This window comes from Diceros bicornis, chromosome 22, assembly GCF_020826845.1.
Source record: "Diceros bicornis minor isolate mBicDic1 chromosome 22, mDicBic1.mat.cur, whole genome shotgun sequence".
NCBI classification, from domain to species: Eukaryota; Metazoa; Chordata; class Mammalia; order Perissodactyla; family Rhinocerotidae; genus Diceros; species Diceros bicornis.
This window is the reverse complement of record NC_080761.1, coordinates 11,262,486-11,276,873: the sequence shown is the minus strand read 5'-3', so window position 1 is coordinate 11,276,873 and position 14,388 is coordinate 11,262,486. Positions and strand designations below refer to the sequence as shown.

The following is a 14,388-nucleotide window of genomic DNA, read 5'->3' as shown; positions in this document are numbered from 1 at the left end:
TGGAGGAGTGGGTGGGTGGGTTGACAGATGAATGGATGGATGGGCAGACAGATGTATAGAAAGACGGAAGGGGACATTTTCTTAACCTTCAATTTTGCCTTCAGACCAAAAACTCCTAAAGGGTAAAGACACTGAATCTCAAAATCAATCTCTCTCTCTTTTTCTTTCTCCCTCCCTCCATTTCCAGTACCACCAAGAAAATGTTTTATATTTAACAACTGCTCAATACATTGAGGGAAAACAGGCTGGCATTTCCCACCCAGTGAGTGGACTAAAGAAAGACTGGCAGAAAGGAAGAAAGAAATTTTTAACAATAAATATCGGATAATAGCATTAAAAGCCTCCCTTTCTCTAATGGAGGTACAATTTGGAGATAAACCTGAACCACCTTCCTCTCTGTGGCATATGATTAAAATCTGCTTTGTTCTTCTAACTTGCTATTCTCAAATTACCACACCGCTGCTGGCACTGCAAACTCAGACTTCACGCTGCCTTAAATTACTGTACAACTCTTCCTCCTTTTTTTTCTTTTATTCAGCACTGAACCAAGAAGGTGTCATCTACACCTGGTGGAGAAACGAAGTTTCAAAATCAGGGGACAAAAGGTGTCATCAAGGTGCCCCCCACCCCGTGCCATGATGCCCTTCAGCAGAAATACATCTCCCTTGAGGTTTGGGACACAGGAGGTGAGGTTATCCTTGACAAGGCTCCAGGTGGTATGAAGTGTTTTTTCCACTCCTGACTCCAGAGATTTTATTACACTCTGCCTGTGCCTTCAAAACAAAGAGACCCTGACAAGGATGTAGCTAGTGCCTCACCAAATCGTATTCATATTTTTCTCGAAGTCCTCCAAATACCGTGGTCTAGGATTGCTAAATTTCCACTTCCAGAGTCAACCTCAAAACTAAAAGGTTAATTACCATAGACAATAGATAGAAAATTTTATTGACATCATCCTTTCTCTTTTTTTCTTTGCAATTTCTTGGGAGTTAATTTGAAATTTCAAACTACAAACAATGTCTGTACCATGGCAAACGTGTAAAGGGAAAAGGACTATATCTTCCAATTATCTAGTTATGTTAGATGGCAAGATATTCACAAATACATGATAACTCGAGTGCAATTATCATTTGGATATATATTGAGCCACATATTGACTAAAAGAAAGTAGAGGAGAACTAAAACCCTGTCCTTAGATGACAGTTCTAAGACATCAATATGCTTGCTTTACCCAGAAATGTGGTCAGTGTATGGTTTTTCCCTTGTGCTATTAAAAACGTTGTCAATGGAAAAGAACTACATCATTTAGACTCCCAACGAAGATTCAAAACCAAAATAATGGTAGTATTTAAAATAGTAGGAGCAAACATAAAACTCAAGAGACCATACCTCATCCTAACTTAGCTAGATATGCAAGCTTAGGCAAATCACATAACATCTCTGGATCTCAAAGTAATCAACTAGCTAATGCACATTGTTAACATACAACTCAAGGATATCAAGAGGCTTATGAGTGAAAAGAAAGCATGCTGCTAATAAAGGAACCAGTAAATACTCAACACTACTGTAACACTGTAGACGACACCTACATACAGATACAGATCACGTTATTTTCAGAACGATGAGCAGTAATACATATACAGACTAGCTCCTAAAACAACATCAGCTAGTAACATCAAGGAAGAATTATTAGCCAACTTATCAATTAGGTTTTGGTCCTCTCTTCTATTAATAAGGCTAATTATTACTGATTTTTAAGACTGCTTAATTTTATTATCAATTCATTAGTAAATGATACTGTGTTTGAATTTTCAGTTTGTGTGTGAAGACCCTGGTTCAGTCAGTCCTTTCCAGACCAACACTTACCACCAAGGCCTAGTGCCCTAAAGCAACAAATTATGCTTCTGAGGTGATGGATAAGAAACCAAACTCTGGTCTGTTAACATGCTAATTGCTTTCCCCTGCTACAGAATAACCACATTTCAAACCTTAGCATAGTACATAGATATATTCAGACAAAACTCTATTGCACATCTAAGATCCAGATCATTACATTACTAATATTAGATTACTTCTTTGAGCAATTTTACAGAACTTGAATTTACTTTAATTAATATTCAAATAACCCCCTGGATATCAAATAGAAAACAAAATTTGCCAGAGAAGATATCTAAGATATAAATAAATATTAAATAAAAGATAAATTATTGCAGCTTAACTTGCAAAGCTGTTCGTCATACAACACGTTTAATTTGGAGCCATATTGAGAGAATTTTTAATGTTTCCTCTATTTAATGTTCATAACTTTGTCTCAAAGATCAGCTTCCCTAGAGTGAAAATCTTATGCTTTCTAACTCAGAACCTTAAAGCTGAGAGAGGACTTTTTCATTTGTTAGTTAGCTGGGAAAAGAGGATTAAGAGCAGGAAAATGCTTTTCCACTGATAACTCTATTTGGCTGCCTTATTTGCAGAAGAAAACGGAGAAGCTCTTGTTCAGGTCAGAGCTGCCTAACAAAAGGAAAAATGATCAAGTACTCTAGGAAAGAATTCCAGAGCTCATAATCCATTGGTTTGGTCTATAAGGATGCCCCAAGCAGAAACACAGACAACAAGGGAAGACCTGTCATGATGGTTTTGTTCATACCACATAGTTTCGACCGCCTCTTGCATGAACCCTAAGGACTCTATCTGTGTCTCCATGCCAGATGGCTCTGCTGACTTTCATTCCTTATTTCCGACTGTCTGCTGGGAATTCTCCACTCGGATACCCTAGAGACACCTCAAAGTCAACATGCCCCAAATGGAACTCATCTTCTCCTCCCCCCATCTCCTTCTGCTTTTTTCTAGCTGCTCAGAGCTAGCTTCATGGGTGTGTGACCTGTGCATTTGCACAGGCACCATGTTTAGAAGGGCCCTATACTTGGTTCAACAGTCTGCTGTTGTGATCTTGAATTCTTAATAATTTTTTAACAAGGGGCCCCATATTTTTATTTTGCACTGGGCCCTAAAAATAATGTGGCCAATCCTGCCCTGCCTGGAGTGGCATGGCCATCACCCCTGTCACTGAAACCAACCACCTGGGACTAATCCCTGATTCTCCATTCCTTCATTTCCATGGCTAATCATACCATTTCACACCCAGGGTTTTGTACCAAGCAGAGGATCACCTGGCATGGAATGCCTTTTTCCCCTTCTTCAGAGAGTTAGCTTCCACTTGTCCTTTCACTGTTAATCAATTTTCATCTCTACCAGAGATACTATTGATGCCCCAGTCTGCTACAGATGCCTCCTCTTGGTCCTCCACCTGCATAGACCTGCCCCTGCATCTGTCATTTTGTCCTCGCGTCACTATCTTGTCTCTCTTCCCCCAACTGACGTGAGCCCCTTGATGAGTGATTTTATTTTCTTTTTATCTCTGAAAGCTCTGTGTATGGCATAAAGAAGATATTTTTAAAATGTTTATCGAATAAGATTGATGTTATTTCAAAAAACTTTACTAATTCACTTTTGAAAAACGTAATTGCTTGATCTATACAAATGTTCTTCCTTTTTACTTATTTATTTATCTACTTAGTTATTTAGTTGCTGAGGAAGATTTGCCCTGAGGTAACATCCGCTGCCAATCTTCCTCTTTTTTTGGTACATGAGCCGCCACCGCAGCATGGCCACTGATAGACGAGTGGTATTGGTCCACACCTGGGAACCAAACCTGGGCCACCAAAGCAGTGCATCGAACTTAACCACTACGCCACCAGGGGCTAGCCCTGTTTTTCCTTTTCAAAACAAGCTTCATTTTTTTCTACAGTGTTCCTCTTGTTTTCCTCCTGTACCTTCAGGGAAAGTCACCAAAGCAAACAGCTCCAGAGCTTATGTGACACCTCGAATGCATTTTCCACTGTCCTATGGGGTCACAGCCCCTTGGGGTCACTTCTGCAAGTAAGAACAGCTGGGCCCCCTATGCCTCTGGGAGCTTCCAGGCACTGCTGGCTTATACACAATGATTTCTTTGTGCCAAGAAGTTGCCAGAGTTCCTCTGCAATGCCACCAAGAGTCCAGGATATAGAAAGCAAGAGTGGGAAGTGTGGCCCAGAGGGAGAAAAAGTCTCTTGTTAATCATGACCCCCATGTGCTCTCACAGACCTTCAACACTTCATCAGATTGGCCATCACAGGAAATCCTGTTTAAAAAACAATCTCTTGATTCAGCTGGGGTGGGGTGGGGCGGGGAGTTAAAAGGAACCATTCTACCCCCAGCATCAGTACCTAATCAGCATTTCAGTCTATCTGTCTTAGCCACAGGATGGATTTTATTCACTCACTTGCTCAAACATTCACTGAACATCTACTGAGGGAAATGTGCTGGGTGAGGCATTATCAAGGGAGATAAGGGCCAAAAAGTCCCCACATTCAAGGAAATTAATAATATTATTATGAGACAGATGAATTTCACTAACGCCTTACTATTCCAAGCGTGGTCCACAGACCAGCAGCATCAGCATTCTCTGAAAGCTCATCAGAAATGCCAAATTTCAGGGTCCTCCTCAAGACCTCCCGAATCAGAATATGCATTTTAACAAGAGCACAGAAGATCCACACGAACATCAGAGGCTGAGAAGCACTTACACATCCCTCCCAGAGCTGAACACTGACTCCCTGTAGCCTGAAGCAAGTTCAAGCCTCATTTGCAAAACCTGCCCAAATGGCTCCTGATCATAATCCCTTTTTTCTCCCCATCTCTGGACTTCCCATCTGGCTCTCTGATACTTCATAGAAGGAGCAACTTGAGTCCCTAACCACACAAAGGGGGAACCAGAAGAATATCATGCTCTCTACTGAATGCCTGTCCCTCTCACATGTGAATCTCATATTAGGTTCTCCACGGGACAAATTCTGATATTTCCATTCCTGCAACGTTTTTAAGTTTTCCCAAAATGCTACTTAGAAAAAGAATAATAACTTAAGAATTCAAGTGACTAACAGACCTCATTCAAGTGGTTTACATTTTACACACTGAATGCATTGTTGCTGTACATTTTCTATAATCAAAAGACGGGCCTCAATGTATGACATGGCTTTATCTATTTATTAGAGTTGAAAAAATCAAGATTCAGCTGGAGAGCAAGTACAACAGGGAAATGCTTACTACAGCAGAGCCTGGCCTTGTCCTTCTACTCTTAACATTGTGACACACACACACACATACACATATATAGTTACTACTAAGAATTACAAATACACATATAGACATTTTCCATGTACACATTGGGTGTTTTTTATTTAACTGATATCATTTCAAGGACTTGTAACCAAAAAGTGAAAACAACCCAAATTGTCATCAACTGATGAAATGATAAAATGTGATCTATCCATACAATGAAATATTATTCAGCAATAAAAAGGAAAGAAATACTGATACATGCGACAACATGGATAAACTTGAAAATATAATGCATAGCGAATGAAGCCAGACACAAAAGCCCATATCATTTTCATCAAATGTCTACAATAGACAAATCTATAGAGACAGAAAATAGATTCGTGATTCCTAGGGCTGGGAGGGTTAGGGGGAAATGAGGCTATGACTGCTAAGGGGCACAGGGTTTCTTTTGGGGATGATGAAAATGTTCTAAAAATGATTGTGGTGATGGTTGAACAGTGCTGTGAATATATTAGAATTACACACTTTAAGTGGGTGAATTTTATGGTATGTGAATTATATCTTGTGGAAATTAATAAAAGAAACCTTAACTAAACTGGAGTAGGGAAGGCCTGTGGGGGAGCTCTCACACCCTATCATACATCATCAATTACACCAAACAGGAAGAGACTGAGGCTTGCATCTGGGACAGGAAGTAAAACTAAGTTACTACAGAAGGAAGATTTCTCTTCCTACCAGGAAACAGCGCAGCCAATCAGAACCTCAACACCGCAGCTTAGCCAATGAGAAGTTGTTGCCATCCTGAACTGTTACTTTCCCCCAATGGACTTTCCTTTAGAACAGCCCCTCCCTACTCCCCCTTTTCCTCTATAAAAGCAGCTCCCCACCTTTCTTTTTGCCTGTGGCTTGCCATAGCATGCACATCCAAGGTTGCAATTCTTTTGGCTATTCCTCAATAAACTCATTTTGAGATAAAATAGACAAGTTTTCTTTTTAAGTTGAAAATCTCAATAAAACTGTTACCCAATAAAGGCAAACAACATCTTAGTATTTTGAAAATACTTGGAACCTCATAGACCCCCTAAAAAGGGACTTCCAGGAGTCCTCGGAACAAACTTTGAGAACCACTGACCCAGACAAAGCATCTAGACTAGGTATTGGGGGTTTTCGTCCTACAAGTCATTTCCCTCTTCCCCTTCCTCCTTCTGAAGAGGGCCTTGATTTTAGATATTGACCCCTACCCCTTGCAGACCACCACCAGGAGGGAAGTTGACCCCACCCTGAGTCCCAGGGTCAGGCTCTGGTCACCTTAAGCTAATCAGTCCATTCCCTTCCACTGACTACAGTCACTGGTTCAGTGTTGGGCACTAGTCCTAGGAGGTCTGATCAGAATGACTGCAGGAATTTGGTTGGAATGCAGAGTTGGAAGAGGTTTCTCTCTTCCTCTGGAGGACAGCCTATGAAAATGTGAGAATTGGAACTACTATAACCATTTCAATAGCAGTTCGAGGATAAAGCCATCACAAAAGGCAGGGCGTTCCTTGAATTAAGACCTTAACTCAGGACTTCTGGATGTATGAGCCAGTAAATGTCCTTAGTGTTAAAGCTAGTTTGAATTAGAATTTGCTAGATGAAGTTAAACACATCCAGCTGATATACTGTCCAACTGATGTGGAGCTAACAGTATTGCATTTTCCTGCAGTCAATACACTTTGCCTTTGCTTTGAGGACATAAGGAGAGAAGATCTTAGCAGACCATTGAAATAACATTAGTTGTTTTCAGAATATACTTAATACAAAGAGCTGGCACGTGTAATCTAGGCCTAAAAACATCAGAGCTGGGCCATGGTATTCAACAAACTGTCTCTCCCTTCTATTCCTTTTGTGTCTGATTTTCAGGGGACTCTGAATGGCTTTCTAGATGAGTTTGATAGAGAAAAGTGTGGGATTGTTCTTCCAGCAGAAAAGGTGTGGCTGTCAGCTGGAATCTGCTTGGATTTCACAGCAAGATTCTCATGGCGCCTGATATTTAGCACATATGTATGTCTGCATGTGACCATCCCTTCCTGTTCCAACAGATAAGAAACTCAGGGAGCAGTAAACTACTCCCTTTTTTAAAAAACTAAATTGAAAGTACTCTACATTTGTGTGATGTTTTGACAGTTACAACATGCTTTTACACACACCATCTCAAAACCCAGTGGAAGACAGCAGTTGAAGAATTATTGTGCCCATTTTACAGATGAAAGACAGGAGGCCCAGTGACTTGCTTCAGATCTTGCTCAATCAGAAAGTGATGGAGTTTGGGCTTAAAAACAGATTCTAGGTCAAAGCCTCCCACTACTTAGGATTACCTCTAATGTACCTTCACATAATATTAAGATAACAGTCAATATTTTTTCCGCTCTTACTATGGGCCAGGTACTAAGCACTTGACAAATATTCCACTTTTAATCCTTACAACAAGCCCATGAGGTCTGTGCCATTATTATCCCCACTTTACAGATGAGGAAACTGAGGTGCAAAGAGGTAGAGTGACTTGCCCAAAATCACCTGGCTGGTCCATGACAGAGCTAGAGTTCAAACCCAAGCAAGTAGTGCTCCAGAACACAAGCTCGCAGCCACTTTGCCAGGCTGCCACTGCAACAAGAGTGGAGGTGCCTGCTTTATACTAGATGGCGTGTAGCCCCTAGAACCCACCAGTTCAGTAAGGACTGAACTGATATGTAGCAACACAAACTATGGGGAATTATCCAATAATTTCTCTTATTCTGGAATTTGATTGTACAAAGATTGCCTGAAATCAGCCAGGGTTTAGATAACTTCTTACTAAACTCTCCTGACAGTTTTATTGTAACAATAATTATAACTCAATTTGACCTATTCTGAAAGACACCACTGCTTGCTCAGCCAACAGCCACCCCCACCCCACGCCACAGACACAAACACACACACCTCTCTATTCCTTCCATAATGGCAAAGCCGATCTCCCATTATAGAAAGTGAAGCGTGAAGACACTGGATGCACACCTTCCTAGATTCTTTTGCCGCTAGGGCACGGGCTTATGACCCAATCCTGGTCAATGGGATCCAATGAAAAGGTTTATGGGGGCCTCTAGAAAAGGTGTTCCTTCATGATTAAAAGAAATGCATGAGGAAATACCACCTTTTATATGGTGGATGTGGTAGTGCCTACTGATGTCCAGAATTACTGCAGCCACCTTATGATCATGATGACTACAGTGACATAGCTGGTGTGCTGAGGATGGCAGAGAGGAAAGGTGGAAAGCGCTCGCGTCGCTAAAGAGCTGCTGAACAACCCGGAAGCTGCCCTACCTTGGACTTCTCTTTAGGTAAGATAATAAGTGTCCTTATTATTTAAGCCACTTTAGCTGGACAACTGTCTTACTTGCAGACAAAAGCATTCTAACTCTCAAGTCTCAAGAGGAAGTGCTACAGAGAAGAAACTCTGGATTTCGAGTCAAATGACCTGGGTTCTGATTCACTTACTTTCCAGGTGACCCAAATTGCTTAATCTCTCTGAATCTCATTTTTCATATCTGTAAGACTCAAATAACACTCAGTAACACAGTAACATTGATAAAATGGAAATAACACAGAAGAGTCCTGAAAATCACATGAGATAATGTGTATACAACTACTCTGTCAATAGCAATGTTTTACTCAGATGTAATTGGTTTTAGGTAATAAACCATAGACTTTTTAAACTGGAGCCATCCATCTACCCAATTCCTTTATTTTACAAAAGAAGAAACATTGAGTCCAAATGTCAAATGACTCAATCAATGTCACTCAACTGGTTGGTAACGTAACTAAACCACACATCTCCTGATTCTCAATCTAATGTTTTCATGCCACCCTCATGTTGATAGGTAATGAGCTAGACTAAACATTGGGCACTCTTTCATTCAGCAAGTGTTTATTGAGCACAAACTATATGCCAGGTACTAATCTAGGTATTGGAGACTCCTTGATGAACAATGACAACAACAAAATGTTGCTAAACTCATGGATTTGACAGTCTAGAAAGGAGGTTAATCTACATGTATAAAAATTTACTGAGTGCCTACTATGTGCTAAGACTATGCTACGATTTCTGCTCAAATCCAAATCCAAATTTGCAGCCAATTCCAACAATACCAACTATGTGTACCAGGCTTTGCTGAAGAATGAATAATGTGAAAAGTCTTGATTTTACTCAATAAAAGTCAGCATTAAAAATAGCAAGTTCATTAGAAGGACTTGTGAATACCATGCTGGCGTCTAAAAAAGTGGACAGATGGAGAAGATGGCTAGGACTCCACTCTACTTGAAACAGCAAGACTGAAGGAAAGAGGTTAGAGCTAAACCATGTCTTTCTACCTTCTCCAGACTCAAGGGTTGGCTCAGTTGGAAAAGCTCAGTAGGAAGCAACTGCTTCCCTTCCCCAGACCTCTGTCTAGTGCCCCAGACTCTCCTTTTGTTCCCTGTTCATTTGGAATTTCTCTACCACCCTGCCTAAACATTCACACACAAATGACATGATGGGTAGGAATCCTAGACACTGTGAAAAAAGAGTAAGTGACTTTTGGAATCTCCTACTGGGAATGGCCATCAGGCTGCTGAAACTGGCCATTAGGTTGTTTGTTGGAGAGTTTTTTTTTGCCAAAATACCAACACAATTACATAATTTGGAAAAAGAACATCTAAAAGCTATTGTTTTTCAAACAAAAATCCATACCCCACATTTTGTGCAGTTTATGGAGGGAGGATGCGTGTGACTCTATGTGACATTCCATACACCCCTTTAACTTTCCGATTCCCTGGAATGGAGGAAAAAGGCAAGGAAGGAAGGAAGGAAAGACAGATGGAATCCCCAGGGCATGCACTGATGACTTCAAAAGCTTCTTTTTTAAAAAAAATCATTTTCTTCTCACTCTAAACAAATGGAAAGTTTTTTGTGACTTTACACCCAGAAGTGCAATTTCAACTCCTGGGGATGGAATACTCTAGGAAGGCATAAGGTCCAAAATTATCAAAATAAAAATCGTTTAAATCATTTTAATTGGTTAAATGATAATTACCATTTAGGGGCAGAAGGGGCAGAAAAACATGTGCCACAAAATGAAACATCTGATTTTTTTTTTCAGCAATGCCAAAATCAACGTTTTGGAACATAGCATTTTAACCTCTTTGGCAACAGTTGGGCCATACAAACTCTAACTTTCCAAACTGTTATTGGATTGGCACAATTTACTGTTTCCCAGAATACCAGACAACAAATACATGTCATTGGGGGCGACTTATCTATTCTAAGGAAAACTTAGTCCGGAAAGGGGAAAAAACCAGTGGTGCCCACTCCAAGTGGGCCAGGACAGGGCAGACAGATGGCTGAGAGAGCAGAGGAGAACCCCACAGCCCCACTGCCTGCACTGGCCCCTCATTATCGACATATTCAGGATGGATTAAAGGACTTGGACATGCACTTTAGGACTTAAAGCGAAGAGCACAAACCACTCTCTCTGGAACACAAGACAGTACATGCCAAATGTTTCTGTGCAACCCTGTGGCTGCAGAAAAACTGCCTATCCTGCTAATCCTTTTATTAGGTTTAGCTAGAATGAAATGCAAGATCCTCCAGAAAATTCAGTGGGAGCCTACTTCCCTGGGAGGTCATAGGGCACCAGTTCCTGCCTTGAAACTTGTCCAGCTGTCAACTTACAAATTAGTTGCCACTGTCCCCCATCACAAACTCCTACCAGCAAAAAAAAAAGAAAAAATCATTCATTAATTCATTCATTCTTGGTTAACACAGCCCAGAGAGGGATTCCTGCCACAGAGAGACGCAGCCCCCCTTCACTTCTCACAAGACAGGGCAGGGTGCCCTGTATTTACAAAACAGCTCAATCCTGGAGCTTCAAGCCTTGGGGTAGGTGAGAAGAGAAAATCCCCGAGATAAATAAGTAAATAGATTTAAAAGTCAGAAGCTAATAGTGCTGAGTCCTGACACGACCTTTCCAGATTGTGCGCACCGAGTGGGGCATGGCAGAGGGCACACACCAGCCTACACACCCACGCACCGACAGTGCACACATGCACACCCACACATGCATGAACACACATGCCCTTGCAGCTCACACCAGATCTCCTGCAAACACAAAGGCACTTACTACAGGAGGATGGGGCTGCCAGCAAAATTGCCTTTGCCCAAACAACTCTCCCTTCTCCAACTTGGACGGGAGTGAATGTCCACCAATAATCCAAGGGACGCTTCAGGTCCTGCAGGGCTCCCTCCCTGTCAGTCTCTCAGCCCTTTTCCTTTCTCTGAAACACTCGGATTTCATAGGATTCCTTCTGAGGTAGCTGCAGTTTCGCGCAGCGCGCGCCCCATCCCTCAAGGCTGGAGCTCTGGGCTGCCTGGCCTCTCTCACCTCCAGGAAACTTCGCCGCCGCCCCACACGAAGTAAGGGGCATGGGCAGGGGGGCAACAAGGAGCGGGAGCGGGTCTCTGGGTCTGAGGGCACCTTTGGAGCCCCAGCGCTAGAGAGAGAACTGAATGAACCCAGGCTGGTGCATGACTTCTCCACCTGGAGAAAGGGAGGAAGGAAGAGTGGGCGACATGCAGGTGCCCCTCTGGGCTCTAGGAGCTCCCATTTCCTGGCGGGGTAGGGGACAGAAGGATTCGAGTTCCCCAGAAGACAGCTGCTCCGCGTCCCCAGCCTGGGCGCAGCGAGAAGTGCGCGCAGCGTGCACGCCAGGGGAAGGGGCCCGGGCGCGGATAACAGGCACTTGGCGCCTGCCCGGGACAGTGCCCCCATCGGTGGGTGAGGCTCCCAGCCTCAGAGGGCGGAGGAAACGAAATCTGGCTTTCTAGTAGGCGCCAGAGCGGGTTCCTCGCCCCTGCCTGCGCACGCCCACCTTCAGAGGCCCCTCGGTCCCGCCCTGCCCCCGGCGCGTCCCAGGCTCCCTCGCCCCGCGCCGCCGGCACCTGGATGTGGCAGCAGATCTCCGAGTCGTCCAGCAGCCGGATGGTGCATTTCATCTCTTGGCTGAGCGATTTGATGCTGGAGCTCCGAAAGTGGATCATTTTCATGGTCCTCCTGCCTCTCGGCACACAGTGGCAGGAGGCGAACATGCACCGCGGCCCGGAGGAGCGAGCCGGAGCCTCGGGGCCGGCGCGGCGCTGGTCCGCGCGGACACACACCCTCGCGCACGCACCGTCCCGGACACCCAGGAGCGGCTCAGCCCCGGGACAGCAGCGGAGACGGGCGCCTGCGGCCACACATGCTGGGCAGCTGGGGCGCGGCAGGCGGGTCCCTCCCTCGCTCTCCCTCCTCCTCCCTTGCCTCCGCCTCGCCCGCTGCTTTCCCCGCCTCCGCCCGTCGCGCGCGCTCCTGCGCCTCCCTCCGCCCGGGCTCGCTGGCCCACGATGCCCCGACCCCGTGACCGGCAGGCACGCGACGCACTCACTCCCACGAGTGCGGAGCAGCGAGAGGAGAAGGCGGAGGGACGGCTGGCACCGGTGGCCCGGGCGCCCCGGCGGTGGCCTGCTCCTCCGCCGCTGCGTCAGGCTGGGCCCGGCCTCCTCCCTCTCCGGCCGCGATTCCTCTGGCTCCCGGTCGCGCTCATCCCTGCCCGGGCTCCCCCACGCGTCCAAGAGCGCCCTGCTCGTCTCGGCCCCAGGGGCCTGGCCGCGGGCGCGATTAGAGGGCGATCCTGACCAACACTCGCAGGGAGGATTCCACCGCGGGAGAGGATTGTTGGACCAGGGGCGAACCCCCGAGAGGGACATGAATCCGTGGCAGGGCTACACCAGGAATACGGCTAATGGCAACAACAATCTCTGGTACTCATGGGGATTTTTTTAAAGCCTGTATTTAATACTAACCCGAGTCAATCTCCTTCTCTAAGAATTTCGGAGCCTTCTTAAACCAATTTCTCGTTTATGTCTCCCAACATCTCTGTAAGATCTTTGGTAGTGGTACCTTAGATCCCAGCAAGAGGGTCCCTATCCTGCCCCTCCCCCTTTAGGAAGCTTTCTCCTGCTCCCCCTTGCGGAGGAATCCAGATGTGCACTGTCCCGTTTTAGACAAGTCTCTGGGTACTGGGGACTCTGGAACTCCCTGCCCGCTTCCAGGATGTTGGGGGCAGGGGATCTCCTGCCCCTCTGTCTTCCCCAGGGTGGCTCAAGCCCCTGTGTGATGGGCCCATAGGCCCAATGGGGAGCCAAGGGGCGGCTGTGGAGGCAGGTGATCAGAGGTTGGACATGGGGCTGGGACGTCCAGGATAGGAAGCGAAAGGGGGCTTCTCGCCCCGCTGCCCTTCCTGAGCTGAACAGGTCATTATTACGGAGTATTTGTTAGAGGAGGAACTTGTCGCCCTGCTCTCAGCTCTTGCTGCAGCTGCAGAAAGCCCCCTCTTCAAAGGCATGCCCTGTCCTGGGGCTGGGGGAGAGGTGGCCCAGCCATTTCACCCAATCTTGGTGCACTCGGAGGAGCCATATATGCTCTGGGACATGCCGTGGGATCAGCTGAGGCTTGGTGGGGCCTGCATTGCAATGGGACAGACATCTCCCTCTGCCTACTTACTTCCTCCTTGTGTTAATTACTAGTAAATACCCCACAGGCCAACTCAGTCTCAGTATCTGCTTCTGGAGACTCCAAACTATGACAATTTATCAAGATGGGAGGATAGAGTATATTTTATTTAACAGTTGATGTCTTGATTGTTGCATTTAAATGTGTAGATAATAGTATGTGAGCTTCCATGTGTAGTCTTGCCCTGGCAGGTGAGTGTTAGCGCAGGACCTGACAGGGAGGTCACCGTGGAGTTCTGGGAAGATGTGGATTTGATTCTTGGCCCAGCTACTGGCCAAACCTAGGGGTCCTGGGAAAGTCTCTTCATTTCTTTTCTCAACTTCCAAGGCGAGCACATTTGTGCTTGTTCTGCCATCTCACAGGTGCCTGAGAAGCAGGATAAGACAAGGCCAGTGGAGGGAAGGTTAGTCTGTAATCTGAAAACCCCATATGCATATACGAGGTAGCAGTGATAAGACTATCCCACTCCAGTTTGAAACTGCAATGGGGGTTGACTCATCTCTGCCAAAACAAAAAGCAGACCTGAGATTGCCTAGAGATCAAAGAAAAGTCACCACTCAACACAGTCCAAGCTTTGGTTTTCAGGCTACATACTTGAGCATCCTTATTATAGTGACCTTTGGCTCCAAAAGAG

The 14,388-nt window shown here is 45.0% G+C and overlaps 1 protein-coding gene across 1 annotated transcript in view; it reads right to left on the bottom strand.

Annotated features, from left to right (window-relative positions):
- Positions 1 to 12,454, bottom strand: part of FRMD3 (FERM domain containing 3) — a 275,763-nt gene extending 263,309 nt beyond the window's left edge. Inside the window, exon 1 of the mRNA XM_058565583.1 lies at positions 12,146 to 12,454. Within this exon, the coding sequence (XP_058421566.1) occupies positions 12,146 to 12,292 (147 nt within the window). The 5' untranslated portion in view covers positions 12,293 to 12,454. The remainder of the gene's footprint in view (positions 1 to 12,145) is intronic.
- Between the last annotated feature and the right edge of the window lie 1,934 nt (positions 12,455 to 14,388).